Here is a 14,967-nt window from a genome sequence, read left to right as displayed (position 1 = left end):
TGCGACGCGACCTCCCGCTCCATCCCATCAATAATGGCCTCCGCCGTGTACGCCTTGAGGTGCGTCAGGTCCAACCTCATCATGGCCTGGCGGCCCGCCTGTACCACGTCTTCACGTAGATGTCCACGCAGTCGTTCGCCGCCAGCGTCCTCGCCATCCGCGCTAACGCGTCCACTTCCTCCTCCGTCCCAAGCTCACACTCCTCCATTAATCCTTCTTCCTCGTTGGGCACGGCGTGTTTGAGCTGAAGGAGGAGGGCCTCAAAGAGATCTTGCCACTGCTCTGCCGTCACGGCCTACTCCTGGTCAGCCTGCCACCGCTGCCCTTGCTCCGCGTTTGCTGCTCACTTCGTCTGCCTCCAGCGGCACCTGCTCCGGCGCTGCTACCAGGCAGGTCCGGGACAGCACCGGCGTGGGAGGTCCAGACGAGGCTGCTCTCCCATCCGGCCCTGGCGCAGGAGACTCAGCCAGCTAGCGGCGATGCGGGACTTGCGGCGCTACTGCAGGAGAGGAGGAGCCGAGAAGGGGAGGGAGAGAAACAACGTCCACACACTGCAGCCACTTGATCGGTCCCGTCCGAATCTCCAAGCGCGCGGCATGATAAGACAACGCTGGGCACGTTCCCTCGTTAGATTGGCCTTTTTTTTTCGGGAAAATATCCAGTGAAATTCCTGGCTGGATGGTTGGTAGCCGAAAACTAGGCCAGAGAGGCAGGCCCATAGCACAATCCGGCCCGGCCCTCGCCACCTGCCTTTTCGGATGCGAACACGAGCGCCTCGTCTCGTCGAGGTACGTCGGCGTGCCGTGCCCATGGTGGTGCAAGTTGCTGGTGGAAGACAAAGAAAAGAAGAAGAAATCCAAAGCGTCCAAAAAGAAAAAGAGAGAGAGGAAAAAAAAAAAAACCAAAGGTAGACTACGATAGCCGGCATCGAGCCCGACGCGGCGTCGGAGGCAGGAGGACGACGACGAAGATGAGGAAGAAGCTGGGCACCCGGTTCCCCGCGGTTCGTGCTCTTTCCCCTCGCTCCCATCTCTGTCTCGCTCTGATCTGCCGCGCCCGTGACCCGATCTGCCCCGTGCTCGCTGCCGCCTCGGCGGATCTCGGTTCTCCCTCCGCGGATCTCGCCGTTGACTCGCGCTTTGTTTGTCGTCCTGGGCGGGGTTTCGCCGCCGAGGCGCCGGCCCCGGTGGAGGCGCGGTCACGGCTGGTGTTCCTTGCGGGTGCGCGGGGCGAGGAATCGACTCGTTGTTGTTTAGAATGGATAAGTGAAATTGATATTTTTATGTGTGTGCGTTGAGTTCGTTGGTTGTGGTGGATGGAGGGAGGAAAGGTGAACTCGTTAGTCTACTGGATTTTGTTTGGTAGAGTGGAAAGGAGCTCTGCTCTGTGCAAGTTCGCCTATTGTGGTGCCTGCTGCTATATCTCTCTGGTGTCCTTGATGCGTCAAAAGAAGTAAATTTGTGATCTACCAATGCACTACTGCTGGTAGCATGTGCACTTTGTTACAAGATGTGCTGACGTAGTGATAGGAAAAAGATGGCTTTACGATTCGACATGTGCAATCTATATAGCGAGCTTTTATGTCGTCATGAACATTTAGAACATTTCACTGTTCTATTGTTATGAGGTCGGGTTTGAGATTACCTGTGACCTATATTGTTTGCTCTGTAGGAGTCCCTAGTATGATTTTTAGTGGAATAGTCATTTTGGTAAAAAAAATTCGTGTGACATGTCATGGTGTCTTTTGAATTACATGCAAATTTACACATATTTTCATTAAGTAGAGAAGCAAGTGCAAAGTTATAAGAGATTGTGGCAGTGGCCAAACAATACGACTCTCCTGGCAGCACTTAACACACACAAGCTTGGCATCAATGCTCCATGTTCGCTTTGGTGCCACCTTGGAACCGAAATCCTTGCACCGGTCTTTAGGATCTTCGTGCACTGAGTCTGGCACCGATCTTGCTTTGCAGTCATCAGACAAAAAGATGCTGCAGCAACGGCCCAGCGAAGGATGGTGCGCCAGATCTGCTATTCAGGAATAGCACATGAAAAGATGCCCAGCAGTTTCAGGATCATGGGAGAACAGCTTGCCCGTAGCACAGTGAAACAGCTGACATCGCTCCAGGCAAACGCCTCTCCAGCAGCAATGCTGCACTGGCAGCCAGAGGAAGAAGTGTCATTTCGACAGCGCCTTTGCCTCCCAGAGGGATCTGTGGCAAGGGAAGAAACACTTGTCAAGCAAGAGGGCTCTGTAAGCTGATTGAACATAGTACTGCAAATTTGGCTAGACTGAGATCGCTGAGGCGCGTGGAGGGAACACGACTCCATAGCAACAGACACACATGCAAGGCTTTTATTGATAGGGCACCTGAAATGTTTCTCACCCATGTATTATGTGTAACTCTGTAAGCAACTGGGCCACTGTCCTGTTTTCTGTCACCCTGGGCTTCACCAACGCCTAAAGGGTTGGAGCAAAGTACTTGATGGTCATGCCATCAATCCAGTAATCAAGACGAACAACATGAGTTGGCCATTTCCAAGCACTACCTTTATGGAGGAGCATCTCTTGCACGCAATGCTTGGGCTGCAAAGGCAATCCAACCTAAGTTTTTGATGCATCAGTCCCGTCTCTACTGATTATTGGAAGTTTTAGCTTGTCGTGTAGCTATTTCCCATGTTAATTTTTCTTAGTACCTTGTGTTGGCCATGTGGCTCTTTCACTCCATGTTAGATTGCATGCTACAGGATTTACCCACTTGTAAATTGTGTGAAATGTTTTCTAATCACTAATTTTATCTTTCATTTGTGATAGGCACGGATCAAAAAGATTATGCAAGCAGATGAGGACGTTGGCAAGATTGCTTTGGCTGTGCCTGTTTTAGTTTGTAAGTTCGGCAAGGATATTTATAGTATTGTCATGCATTTTCTAGAAATTTACCTATTAAATAAAAGTAAATATGGTAATGCTTATTATTTAGCAAGTATTATGCTACATCTTTCACCACAATGAAAATTTTTTCTTAAAGTTGTTACTGTTGCAACCTCCATTTTTCATCATATACACTTTACATCTGAGTAATATTTTTTGCCCGTTAGAACAATTTTAATATTCATATTATAATCTGTATGTTTGGGCAATATTTTCTGTTGTTAGATTTTTGGACATCATTGTTTTCTTTACATAATACATCTGTTATAATGCTAGTTAAACTATGATAAATCATATAAACTGACTATTTGACATCCAGATTTTCTTTTACATGCAGCAAGAGCGCTTGAATTGTTTCTACAAGATTTAATTGACCGCTCATATAATATTACAGTTCAAAGTGGGGCAAAGACATTGAATTCCTTCCACCTGTGAGTTCTATGTTGAATCTTATTTTTACTTTATGCTTTTATGTACTGTATACCTTGATGCTACCCAGACCTAAAAGCTGTGAAGTTTCATGATTCAGAGGTTAACCATATACTCCCTCCGTCCCATATTAAGTGACTCAAATTTGTCTAAATATGGACGTATCTATATACTAAAATACGTCTAGATACATGTAATAGAAAGTCACTTAATATGGGACGGAGGGAGTACTTGATTCTGTAGTAATATGGTTGTTTTCTCCAATATAATTTTCATCTATCAATCTATTGATTTTGAACCTAGAAAATTGTTCTATTTGTGTGTTTGCAAATTCTCACGACAGTAGATAGTGTAAAGATTAGAGATTGCACAATCCTAAAATGGCTGGTCTCTTGGAGCTTAAACCTCTTGAAATGTGTTAACTTTTTATGTGCACTATCGATATGTTTCCTGTAAACAAATCAGAATTGATTAGATCATATAACTACCTCAAGTAATTATCTAATCTGTAGTAATGTCACTTAAATAATTACACCAAGCTTCTGTTTCTGTCTCACTTCTGTATACACGTTTTTTACCAAAGTCTTGGCTTCAGAACACTCTACTTGAAAACTTGAATATATTCGAAACTTTTTTTTTGAGAAGTCAATTAGGATTTGCTCATACTGGGAAGGCAAATAGCCTGCTACAACACCAGCTGCATTAGCTGGAACAGTACTCATCTGACATCATGCAACACGTATATCATTACAAGACCGAGCAACAAACACACACCTTTAGACCAATTCAATTATGTAGCTAAGAAAAATATTTCTTCCTGGTTCAGAACTCCATATGCCTAAACATCTTGTTCTCTATCTTCGATATTCGATAGTATGAGCCAGCAGCTAGTATCTGTCTCAGTCACCAAGCTTGCAATCTCAGGACCTAGATAAATGGCTTGAAGAAGCGGATGCAACTTGGCAGAAAAAGCATCACTGACGTGCTCTCTCCCCCACCATTGGCTGCCACAGCACTACCAGTCTCATCTTGAATTATAACACCCCAGCCACTCTGCATTATCCTCTGTGAAAGCACCATTGGTATTTTGCCTTCACCTTTACCACAAGCGACTTTGAACGAATATCTTCAAGGCTCTAGGCTTACCAACAGGTCAGTTTCGGACTGGTTCATTTTGGTAACCAATTGGAAACTGGTATATGCTTTTCACTGGAAAATATTGTAGTGTGATTTCTGGCTCATATGCTGAGCTCTAGGGGATAAGAAGATGGTCTGCCCTCCCAATGGAATTTGTGTGGGCCTGCTCATACGTAGAATATGTGTTTGTCCAATTTATTTATAAGCTGAAACTTTCATCTGTAAATCTGAAGTATTGTATGAGGTTAATCTAGACGAGTGATTAATTTTATTTTTTTGTTGCATGTGGTTGAATGGTGTTTTGTCATCCACCATTTTTGACGGCTTTGTTAGTTACACAAGTAAATCATGCACTTTTATGTTTCTGCACTTCTCAACATGCCTGCACAATTAATTTATGCTGGGTGCTTCAACTTTGAGCCTTTAGTGACTAATAATGTCTTATATACTTCTTCGGAGATGCTCAGGAAGCAATGTGTAAAGAGATACAACTCTTTTGACTTCCTAACTGAGATTGTCAACAAGGTGCCAGACCTTGGTGGTGCCGACTCTTGTGGAGATGAAAGAGGATTGCCCAGAAGAAGGTAAATTCAGATAACATAACCAGCGTCTCAGGACTCAATTGTGACAACTAACAGGCACCTGACTTGCTTGAAATTCACTTTCCAGAAAGTTGTCAAATGAAAGCGACCCAGAAAACGAGGAACCCCGCTCCAGCAAAATGGTACACTTCCATCATATATCACCAAAGTAATTTTGTAGTGGAAGAGTTGATAACAGAATTGTTACTTTTGCAGCCCATAAGAAGCTTGAACACCAGTCCCAGAGGACGAGGCAGAGGGCGAGGAAGAGGGCGAGGACGGCCTCCAACCAAGAGAAAGGAAGTTGGTTACGTTCAATTTGAGGATGAGAGCAGCATGTTTACTGAACAAAGTGAATCCTTACCAGGAGATGACGCCATTCCAGAGACCAAATGTGGCAGTGAGAGTATTCCCCAAAGTGCAAATCCTCCAGCAGATGCTCCATCAACTGGGGTGCCAGCTGCAATTTCAAAGGTGGAAGAAGCCAGCACCAATCATCAACCAGATTGGCCTATGCCAGACGCCATTGGAGGCATTGGTGTTGGACCATCCAGTTTTGGACATCTGACGGTGCAAGTTGATGAAGACGAGGACTATGACAACGAGGATTAGGCATAGTCATCATCATCATCATGTGCACTAACAGGACAGTTCTCCTGGTGTTGTACAATGTAAATATAGCTCCAAGTAGTTACCGGCTTACCGCAGCTGGCTGTGATATGCTGCTGATGTTAAATGCAGTTATGTAGTTGTCCTGTGTAACTTGTTTCTTTTTCCCAATAATTGCTTGTTAGTTGCCTCACATTGTTGACATAATTGACTAGGAAGTGTTCTGTCAGGTTAATTTAACCATGTATTTGCAGCAGTAATTTTCTGTTGTCCTGTTACATTGTAACTTGTAACCAACAGTAATTTTGTGTTATCATATCTTGTTGTAACCTTCAACTAGAGTATGTTGCTCATGAGGTAATGCCATTTCTTCGCATTGTGAACTCATGGATATATTCAGATCTTGATAGGGTTTTTCGCAACGAATTCATTTTTATTTCTTCATAGCGTGAATTCATGTCGTGCTCAGATATTGGTAGGATTTTTTTTTCGTACAATGGATTCATGCCATTCAGATTCAGGACAGTTCAGGCTGTAGGACGCTTGCTGTAATCGCTTGGCAAGTTTGGTGGGAACAACGTCTTGAATGTTTGATGCGCCGCCGACCGAGTATGCTAGGATGAGAAGGGTATGTTCATAATTCATAGCGGCCACAAATTCAAAATCTGGAGCGTGTAATTTTGGTAACCACTGTAGCAAAGCATTAAAGTATTTCTGTTTACTATGCATGCCGGATCATCAGTTCCAACATCCAAAACCCTAAGCCACAATTGGAGATAGCAAGAACTTATGCAATTAGGTCGATGCTGCTGGGATGCTGCACCGGACCGCCGATGAGGCCACCACGGCCATTCCAGCGAAATCGCCGCTCATCCCTCCCGTGCTCCACACTAGCCAGAGTGGTGCTTGCTAGCGTTAAGAATGAGGAACGCCAAGAGTAGAGGAGTCTTCACAGGAAAAAAAAGAAAAGCCTTGTGCCCCGTGGGCGTGCCCAGGTGTCCATGTGATCTCAACTTGATTTTAGGTCAGCATAAATGATAAGTTATATAAACGTGTTTCCTACATTTTGCAAGGTGATGCAGTGAAGTGCTTCTCGGTCAAATTAAATACTGCCGTTGCTTTCACCTCTTCCACGGATAGCTTACAATTCTACCGGCCATACAAGCATTTGCAGCGGATTTTGAAAAATTCTTTACAAAAAGGATCAGATCATTTCAACAAAAACAATTGATGCAGTCAGGATCTAACAGATGCAGCGGTCCAATATCCAAATGGAAAAGGTGGTTACAGTTGCGTACAATTTAAAGTATATGCACACAGAACGGTGAGTTCCAGGATATTGGACTAACATATCTATACAAACGATATTCATCTGTAATAAAACGCCACTAAATGGCATGGACTAACAAATCTATACAAACGATATTCATCTGTATACTACGCCACTCCATTTTATTATCAGCTCGAACACATATATCATTCATTTTTGTATTATGTAAGTGTATTGTTCTTACAAAATTCGTTTGCCAAGGAAAATAGAGGGAAGGTGGAATCACATTCCACATTCAAAGTAAGAAATAAAGAGCTACAAAACCAGAATTGGAGATAATTTCAACCTTCCCCCCCTTAAAAAAATGTGTTTCCAGTAGAACTACTTGATATTCTCCATGTGCTGAAACCCTCTCACTGATTGCCCTTCAACTTCTCGGCTAGGATTTTGTTCAATAAAACAGGACTTGCTTTACCCTTCGATGCTTTCATCACCTAGAATCAATTGAATAACATGATCAGCTCTCATGATTGCAGGGGCAAACGAACATCGCAAGGGAAACACAGCACCACATTCAAAATCGACAAACCTGGCCAGCAAAAAATCCCTGCAACTTGGTTTTCCCAGCCCGATACTGCTCAAGTTGCTTTGGATTGTCGGCGAGTACTTGATCTACGATGGCTTCAATTGCTGCTGGATCTGCTATCTGCCATTTCCCAGTAATACAACTTGTCACTTAGAAACACATGTAGAAACTAAAAGCACTGAAATCGCATCAGCTACAGTGGACCATGGGGCAACTATTAAATATCAACCTACATGCTTGACATTGGTGGCAGGGCCACAGGTTTATACTAATTTTTTAGACATTCAAATTGTATTTCCAAATGGTAACCAGTGTGACCAAATTTACCTGAACCAAATCTTTCTCCTCTATCACAGACTTTACAGTTCCGCCTTTGGCAATGAGCTCAACCAGAATCTGCAGGGCAGAATCACATGGAAGGTATTACTCTTATAAAGATCTCCTGCTTTTCTCAAAATAAGGCATATAAGTTTTGTCTTGAGTCAAAACTTGTTTAAGTTTGACCAAATTTATTATAGGAAAAAATATCAACATCTACAATATGAAATCAATACCAATATATCAACTATGAAATATGTTGTACCTTTACTCTTACTAGCTAAATGCCCGTGCGTTGCTATGGAACTAAAAGTACTCCCTCCTTCCCATTTTAAACTTCGTCTTAGATTTCTGAAAAATCCCAAAGAATCTGTCGTCTTAGATCTAATCAGGAGGTGCGTAGAGCACCCTGGAGGTCCGTTGGGCTTTTAGCGTAGGGATTAGCTCGCCTCGCCAGCTGGCTGCCAATTACGTTGATGCAGTCTGTGCTTTTTTCGGCACGCAATAAATTCCTCGGTCTGTTTGTACCGGGTGCGATTTTCTTAGTATTTGCAGAATTTCTAAGACGACGGATCAACTGGGACGGAGGGAATATATATTACATGCATGAGTCGTTTTAAATACTTATACAACAACAACAACTAAGCCTTTTGTCCCAAGCAAGTTCGGGTAGGCTAGATATGAAACCCAAACGGGCCATGCCGGCTCACGACCTGTCTTGGGCCGTGACTGGGCCTTGGCCTCAGACCCACAGGCCGGTCTGTCTAGCATTCTTCTTTTTATTACATTTTCCCTTTTGAGTAGCATTTTTCTGTATGTGGACCAGGTTAAACGGGCCGGGGCCGGCCCGGCTAGGCTCCCGTCCTGCCATCGACCGATGTGGGCTGGCCCAGCCCAGCCTGTTTATCCCCATGCCTGGCCGGCCCTGGGCTGGCCCAATGGCCAACTATAGTAGCAATGCATGGTATTGTGCTAGTAATGTATTTATTTGGTATTTTAAAAGTAAAAAAAGTTTGACTTGACAATATTTATGCCTTACTTTGAGAAAAAAGGAGGGGGTATAATTTATAAGTTTATAACACTAGTTAATGGTAAAATCTGAACAGATTGCAAGTCTGTAACAGAATGCATCAGGGAAGGAACAAATAAAGTATACTGAAGTTCATTCTTGTGCAATCTGTAAACACTTTCACTGGTGGGCAGTGGTGGAGAGAGGAGAAATTGTTTTCTTTTCCTATTGATAAACACTTATTTTACCATACCCTCCCCACTATGCAAATCTTCAGGCCCAACAAGTACAAAAGAAACTGTCAAAATTCAAGTTTTGGCCATCATAATCAGTGAAAGCAGTTTAGGACAATCAAAAGGAAGAGACTGCATATAACCCCAGAAGTGTTGTATACAACAAGCGTACCAAAAAATAATGTATTTAGGAAATGTTACCTCCTTGCCAATCTTCCCATTGATAGTTCCATTCTTTATGGATGCAATCAGCTCAGAAAGCTCCAGAGGTGTTAATTTAATCTCATCAATAGACAGTTTTTCATTCTTCAGATAAGCAGTAATGTCACCCATGATCCAATTGGCAGCCAGCTTTGCATCAGCACCACGCTCAAGTGTAGCATCAAAGAAATGAGCAACCTGGGAGGAAGATACACAGATCAGACTTCCAAATATACTTCAGTAAACATCCACATACACAACTAGTAAAAAATGAAAGCAAAGCGAGAGAAGATTACGTTATCGTCATTAGCAAGGAAAATAACATCTTGCATGCTGAGTCCCATGTTCTCATAACGCCTACGCTTTGCCTCTGGAAGCTCCGGCATTGAGTTGCGAATTTCATCTATGTACTCACTAGTGAGAACAACTTCAGGAAGATCAGGCTCAGGAAAATATCTGTAGTCAGCAAGTCCCTCCTTTTTTCGCATTGTAAATGTTTTCTGAGGATGTAGATAAGGAAAAACGAATTTAAAAATGATAGGAAGACACATGAAAATGCAAGTTAACCAACAAGGTGAGGCAACAACCTGAGAAGATTCATCCCACAGCCGGGTTTCTTGTACAATTTGATCAGCCTGGCTTTCTTTATGAAGAAGAATCTGTCGGGAGATCTCATAATCTATTGCCCTACTTATTTCAGAAAATGAGTTCATATTCTTTACTTCAACCTGCCAGAAATTATAGCCAAAAGAAGCATGTGATGCGACATCGCCATCTACAATAAAAGTGAATAAACAAACTCGGAATTTATAACCGCTTAAAATAATGAGACATAAACAAACTAATGATCTAAGGAACAGCTTAATTCTATGAAAATGTTTCTGTTGTAATGTCCATGGCCAGTAGCAACGTTCTTAACAGCATAGTAATTTGTTGGCGTCCATGACTCTCCAGTCAGTTTTCGTAAGACATGATATTTTGAAGGCAAATAAAATAACTCGGAGATATAAGAGAAAATATCTAAATTTTCAGAAATAAAATTAACAAGCGTTTGGTCAAAACATCCATACAAAGAAGCAAACCTCTAAACTTTGAGAACATTTCCATACTTCATGATCTCACCGGATGGCTAACCAGACAAAATCTTTGCACATGCTCGGTATATAACATGCAATGTATGCAGTACTAGAAAATCCACGAGCTCATATTTCTAAAGATAAGGGATTACATCATTTATTTAAACTGTTAAATTTGTAAGAACTAACCTAGGCCCTCATGGCCTTAATATAACATGTGCCCCTTATTAAGTTTTGTATTAATGAATCATCAGATCATAACACTGCTGCAGATGTTGTCGACACGGAATATAGAACAATAATCAGTTGGGAAGTTCTAAAGTTTTGAGCATTACCTTTGTACCAAATTCTGGTTGCCCAATGGGCCGAACAGATACATTCACATCACAACGAAGGGAACCTTCCTGCATGTTACCATTGCCCACTCCTAGGTACCTAACAAGCCTTTGTATCTCAGCACCATACTCAGCAGCCTCTATCCCTGTCCTCATATCTGGCTCTGAGACAATCTCAAGCAAAGGAACACCGGCCCTATTTAGGTCAACCTAGCCAACCAGAAAAGAAACTACCGGTCAATCACTTCAAATTTGTAGTTACTACTTACTGGTATGGTGAAACAGTAAATGATTGGGTGATGTTGAATTCACTCTATCTTATTTTTCTCCCCATCATTGATTCTCTTAAGATTTGAGGTATAAGTAACCACTTGATTTAGCAATACTTTCACATAACTACACATGTATCTGCCTTGCTGCAGATGGCCACAACCTCATCTTTGTGTATCAGACTTGAGAAGGCCTCTTAGCTTTTGGCAAAGGCATTACCATGCTGACATAGATGCAGTTCAGCTGCTCTTGCCCCGTGGAGGTGTGCCACATTTGAATTTCAGTTGGAATGGGACTGGTACTTACAATCTGTATCACAGGCAGAGTCTAAACCAAAGACTATACTGATAGATAAGTGTGATTTCCTCTTATTTATATTCTCTCTGGCATCAAATGAATAAGAAACCTAATCCCATTGTATTACTTGATCTTCTGACTTTATAGGCAGGGGCTTTGGAGGATTTGACTCAAGTAGATATCCTGGCACTCCATCTTTAGAATTAACGAATGCTTGGTTTAGAAAATCTACTGTTGCAACGTGGTAAGTGTCAATTTTTTCCATGCTTCCAGAGTCATAATATATAGCATAACAGAATAGCACAAGAACTTTGCAAGAGTACAAAATCGAGAGAAAAAACATGTACTTAGCCAGGATTAACAAGAGAAACCTGAGAGTAACTCCCGGATTCAGAATGAAGCAGCTTGCCAGCATCTTCTTCCATATGAACCCTTGTGATTCCAAAACGCCTGTGACCACCACCAAACTCCACTGGAAGATCCAAATCAAGGTAACCTTTCTCAGCAATGGGAATGTCAAACTGTGAAATCTGGTACCCCTTGGGCAGATCCGGATAGAAGTACTGCTTGCGATCAAACTTGGATGTCATAGAGATCTCACAATTGAGAGCGAGGCCCAGCTTCACTGCACAATCAACAACCTTAGCATTAAGAACCGGCAATGTCCCAGGGTGGCCCATGCAGGTGGGGCAGACAGTGCTGTTTGGCTGGGAGCCATAGTTGTATGGACAGGAGCAAAATGCCTTTGTAATGGTCGAGAGCTGGACATGGGTCTCAATTCCAATAACCGCTTCAAAACCTCTTGTCTTATGCTCCGCCGCCTCCTTGGTAGCCTGTTGAATTGATTTCGGTGCTGCTTTAGGCTCAGTAGTCTGCATACCCCCTGCCCTAGTTGTGAAGTGGGCCAGTGGAGGATGTCGAGCGGTACAGAACAAACCAACATTCGTTCTAAATAAAGTTGGAGTTCTGATCCCTCGGAGAAGCGTTAGAGCCATTGTGGCCAAAAGACTTCTCGTCAATTGCAATTCACAATATACTGGTTGGCTCACAACCTGCAAGGAAAAGAACAATACTCTTGAATAGTTGAATAGACTGAAACTTAAAGATAACAGAAGATAAATATAATTGCATTAACATAAGTATGAATTCTTCGTGCTAGACACAAGATCTCAGATTAATTTAGTCTTCGTTCGGATGTAGACATTGGGAGGTTTGGCATTGCATTGGCTTCAATATCAATATCATAGGATATTGAGATTAAATGCCAATATTTCTGTTTGGATGTTTAGGTATTCGAAATCCCAAACTTGAAATTGAGGTTGAATGCCAAATCCTGTTTGGATGGTCAAAGTGATGAATTGCAGTTGTATGAGTATGGTCATTATACTGTTTTATACACATTTCAAAATGTTCTGTGTATAATAACATTTGAAATATATTTGAATAACTATATATATCACATAAAACAATAAAAGATGACAAGAAAATATTATGGTCGTATCATCTTATAACTTCCCAAAAACATGGAAAATGCATTGGAAAAATATACACAACAACCACAACACTGTAATCTTGACATTGTAGCCACAACATTGTAATATTCCTAACCTGCAGAAGAGAAGAGAAAAGAGAGATCTACAGAGAGAAAAGAGAGATGAGAGGGTGGCCAGGCCGATAGAGAAGACAGAAGAACAGGGAGCGGCCTGCAGAGAGCTGGCGGTTGGAGGAGGAGGGCCGGAGGATGCCGGCACTGCGCCCACCCGGAGGAGGAGGGCGCGGGAAGGGAGGGGACCGCGGGCGCCGGAGGAGAACGAAGAGGCGGCCGCCGCTACCTGCGCCGGCCGCCGGGTCGCGTCTCACTTAGCTGCAGCACAGAGAAAGGAGAGAGATGGGAGGGGAGGGCGAGTTCTTCGGGAGGGAGCTTCGGCAGGAAGGGAGAGGACCACCGGCGCCGGAGAAGGAGGGAGGACGCCGCCGCCGGGAGGGACCTCGCGTGTGGCGCCAGGCAGTAGCAGCACGCAGCAGCAAGGACCGAGAGGGGGAATGGTACCTGCAGGCGGGACGACGGGGTAGCGGGATGGGGAAGGAGCTCCGGTGAGGTCGGCGCTGCCAACGGCCCACCGCCGTGCAGGTCGCCGCAGCCGCTTCCCAGCCGAAGAGATAGAAAATGGGGCGCGCTAGGCGTCAGGGGTACTGCCCTGGTCCACCCGTCAGATGTACTTAGAACCTCTAATCTCGTCCGTCGGATTGTAGCAGCATCAAACTCCTCATGCATAGTTTTGAACACAACGCTGCAACAATTCTAGGGGATTAAAATGCACTCAAGGTAACTGAACTTGGTTTCGATTTTCAATTTAGTCATTTTATTTTGAAAATCTAAAATTTCGGTCCGTGAATTTGACAAAAATTCCACATACGTTCACCGGTACCGTATCTTGTACGTATGAGTTCGTAGCGTATGCCAATTCAGTTTTGATTTTTGCATTTTGCCCCCTAAAAAATAATCCACGGGGACCCGAGCACATTTTTTGCATTTTTTTTCAAGGGGCAAATGCAAAAATCTGAGGTGAGCTACGGACCCATACGTACGAAATACGGTACCGGTGACCGTAGGTGGGATATTTCATCAAGTTCACGGACTGTAACTTCAGATTTCCAAAACATAGTGACCAAATTGAGAATCAAAACCAAGTTTAGTGACTGTGAGTGCATTTTACTCTTCTGGGGGCATATGCTATGTACGATTAGCTAGTTTGATTGTACTAGTGTACTAAGCTATTATAAATCGTCGGATTTTCAATATGTAGTATTTGTGAGATAGAGTGTTGGACTGCGGATTGATTTTGGTACAACTTAAGGGTTTAAACGGGACCACAACTGAGAGAGGGAGGATGGAGTGTGGGTTTATTCTAACACAACTTAAGGGTAAATGAAAAATGAACAAATGTTTAATCTGAGCCGGAAGTTGAAAATCGGATGGTTCATACCCCACTTAGTACACTAGTACACCGGGACAGCTCCAGTTTCACAGATTTGGTAGAGCTGGGTTATTTGTGACTCCAGTTTTTCGTGGAGCTGGAGTTGTGGATAATTGGAAGAAGTTTTTTGATCTTATATTGTTGCATTTCCAAATTAATCACAGCTTCAGCTTCATCAAAAAGTGAAGCTATGAATGACCCGCTCCACCAATTTCGTGGAGCTGGAGCTGTCCCAAATACACCCTTAAAGCACGAGTGCATGCCTCCACAATTCTGTGCGGGTGGGGGTGGGAGGGGCTGGTGGAAGTGCTGGAATGTTATTTCTTTCAAAAACGGAGGCATCACATTGATTAAGAAGTACTTTCTCTTTTCCATGATTGTTTGACGCAAGTTCTTTTTAAAACGTGCGAATCTATGCACTAAAATGCGTTTAGATCCGTATCTAAACAAAATTGCGTTAAGAATTATGAAACGGAATGAGTAATGTATAAAACGAAGAACAAACAAACAACCAGCTGAATCGACTTACAAGCAAGACTACTCTCCTGGCAGGACGTGGATCTCAGAAGGTTGGCACAAGGGACCCCCGAAGTGGCAACCCCTTTTTTATGTGGTACATAGAAAACCTCTCAAAACATCTCGCATTTCTTTCGTTATAGATCTCCCAAGAAACAAGCATAACCAAGGAGGCCTTGTCTTTTTGCCG

The 14,967-nt window shown here is 43.2% G+C and overlaps 2 protein-coding genes across 2 annotated transcripts; one reads left to right on the top strand and one right to left on the bottom strand.

Moving 5' to 3' along the window:
- The first annotated feature begins 844 nt into the window (after positions 1–844).
- LOC100823511 (dr1-associated corepressor) lies at positions 845–6,064 on the top strand. The gene is made up of 6 exons (XM_003577444.4): positions 845–1,003; positions 2,816–2,888; positions 3,270–3,363; positions 4,966–5,082; positions 5,168–5,222; positions 5,296–6,064. Exons 1-6 carry the CDS (start codon positions 971–973, stop codon positions 5,689–5,691), a joined length of 768 nt encoding a protein of 255 aa, XP_003577492.1. The 5' UTR covers positions 845–970; the 3' UTR covers positions 5,692–6,064.
- Positions 6,065–7,138: 1,074 nt separating this feature from the next.
- On the bottom strand, positions 7,139–13,490 carry LOC100835563 (glutamyl-tRNA(Gln) amidotransferase subunit B, chloroplastic/mitochondrial). The gene is made up of 9 exons (XM_003575943.4): positions 13,334–13,490; positions 11,655–12,335; positions 10,717–10,926; positions 9,893–10,033; positions 9,602–9,805; positions 9,306–9,503; positions 7,872–7,940; positions 7,548–7,664; positions 7,139–7,452 (listed from the first exon to the last, which is right to left on the bottom strand). Exons 2-9 carry the CDS (start codon positions 12,276–12,278, stop codon positions 7,372–7,374), a joined length of 1,644 nt encoding a protein of 547 aa, XP_003575991.2. The 5' UTR covers positions 12,279–12,335; positions 13,334–13,490; the 3' UTR covers positions 7,139–7,371.
- Between the last annotated feature and the right edge of the window lie 1,477 nt (positions 13,491–14,967).

This window comes from Brachypodium distachyon, chromosome 4 (genome assembly GCF_000005505.3).
Source record: "Brachypodium distachyon strain Bd21 chromosome 4, Brachypodium_distachyon_v3.0, whole genome shotgun sequence".
Lineage (NCBI taxonomy): Eukaryota > Viridiplantae > Streptophyta > Magnoliopsida > Poales > Poaceae > Brachypodium > Brachypodium distachyon.
The sequence above is the reverse complement of the archived record's forward strand: the minus strand, read 5'-3'. Positions and strand labels throughout refer to the sequence as shown.

What these genes read in the sequence shown, in the direction of transcription:
- LOC100835563 (XM_003575943.4), bottom strand. Translation starts at nt 12,278, where the DNA reads ATGGCTCTAACGCTTCTCCGAGGGATCAGAACTCCAACTTTATTTAGA. An exon ending in TCCTTGCTAATGACGATAAC is followed by an intron (nt 9,504 to 9,601) that starts GTAATCTTCTCT and finishes TCTTCCTCCCAG; the next exon opens with GTTGCTCATTTCTTTGATGC. An exon ending in AGGAGAAAGATTTGGTTCAG is followed by an intron (nt 7,665 to 7,871) that starts GTAAATTTGGTC and finishes GGGAAATGGCAG; the next exon opens with ATAGCAGATCCAGCAGCAAT.
- LOC100823511 (XM_003577444.4), top strand. Translation starts at nt 971, where the DNA reads ATGAGGAAGAAGCTGGGCACCCGGTTCCCCGCG. An exon ending in GGCTGTGCCTGTTTTAGTTT is followed by an intron (nt 2,889 to 3,269) that starts GTAAGTTCGGCA and finishes TTTTACATGCAG; the next exon opens with CAAGAGCGCTTGAATTGTTT. An exon ending in AGAGGATTGCCCAGAAGAAG is followed by an intron (nt 5,083 to 5,167) that starts GTAAATTCAGAT and finishes TTCACTTTCCAG; the next exon opens with AAAGTTGTCAAATGAAAGCG.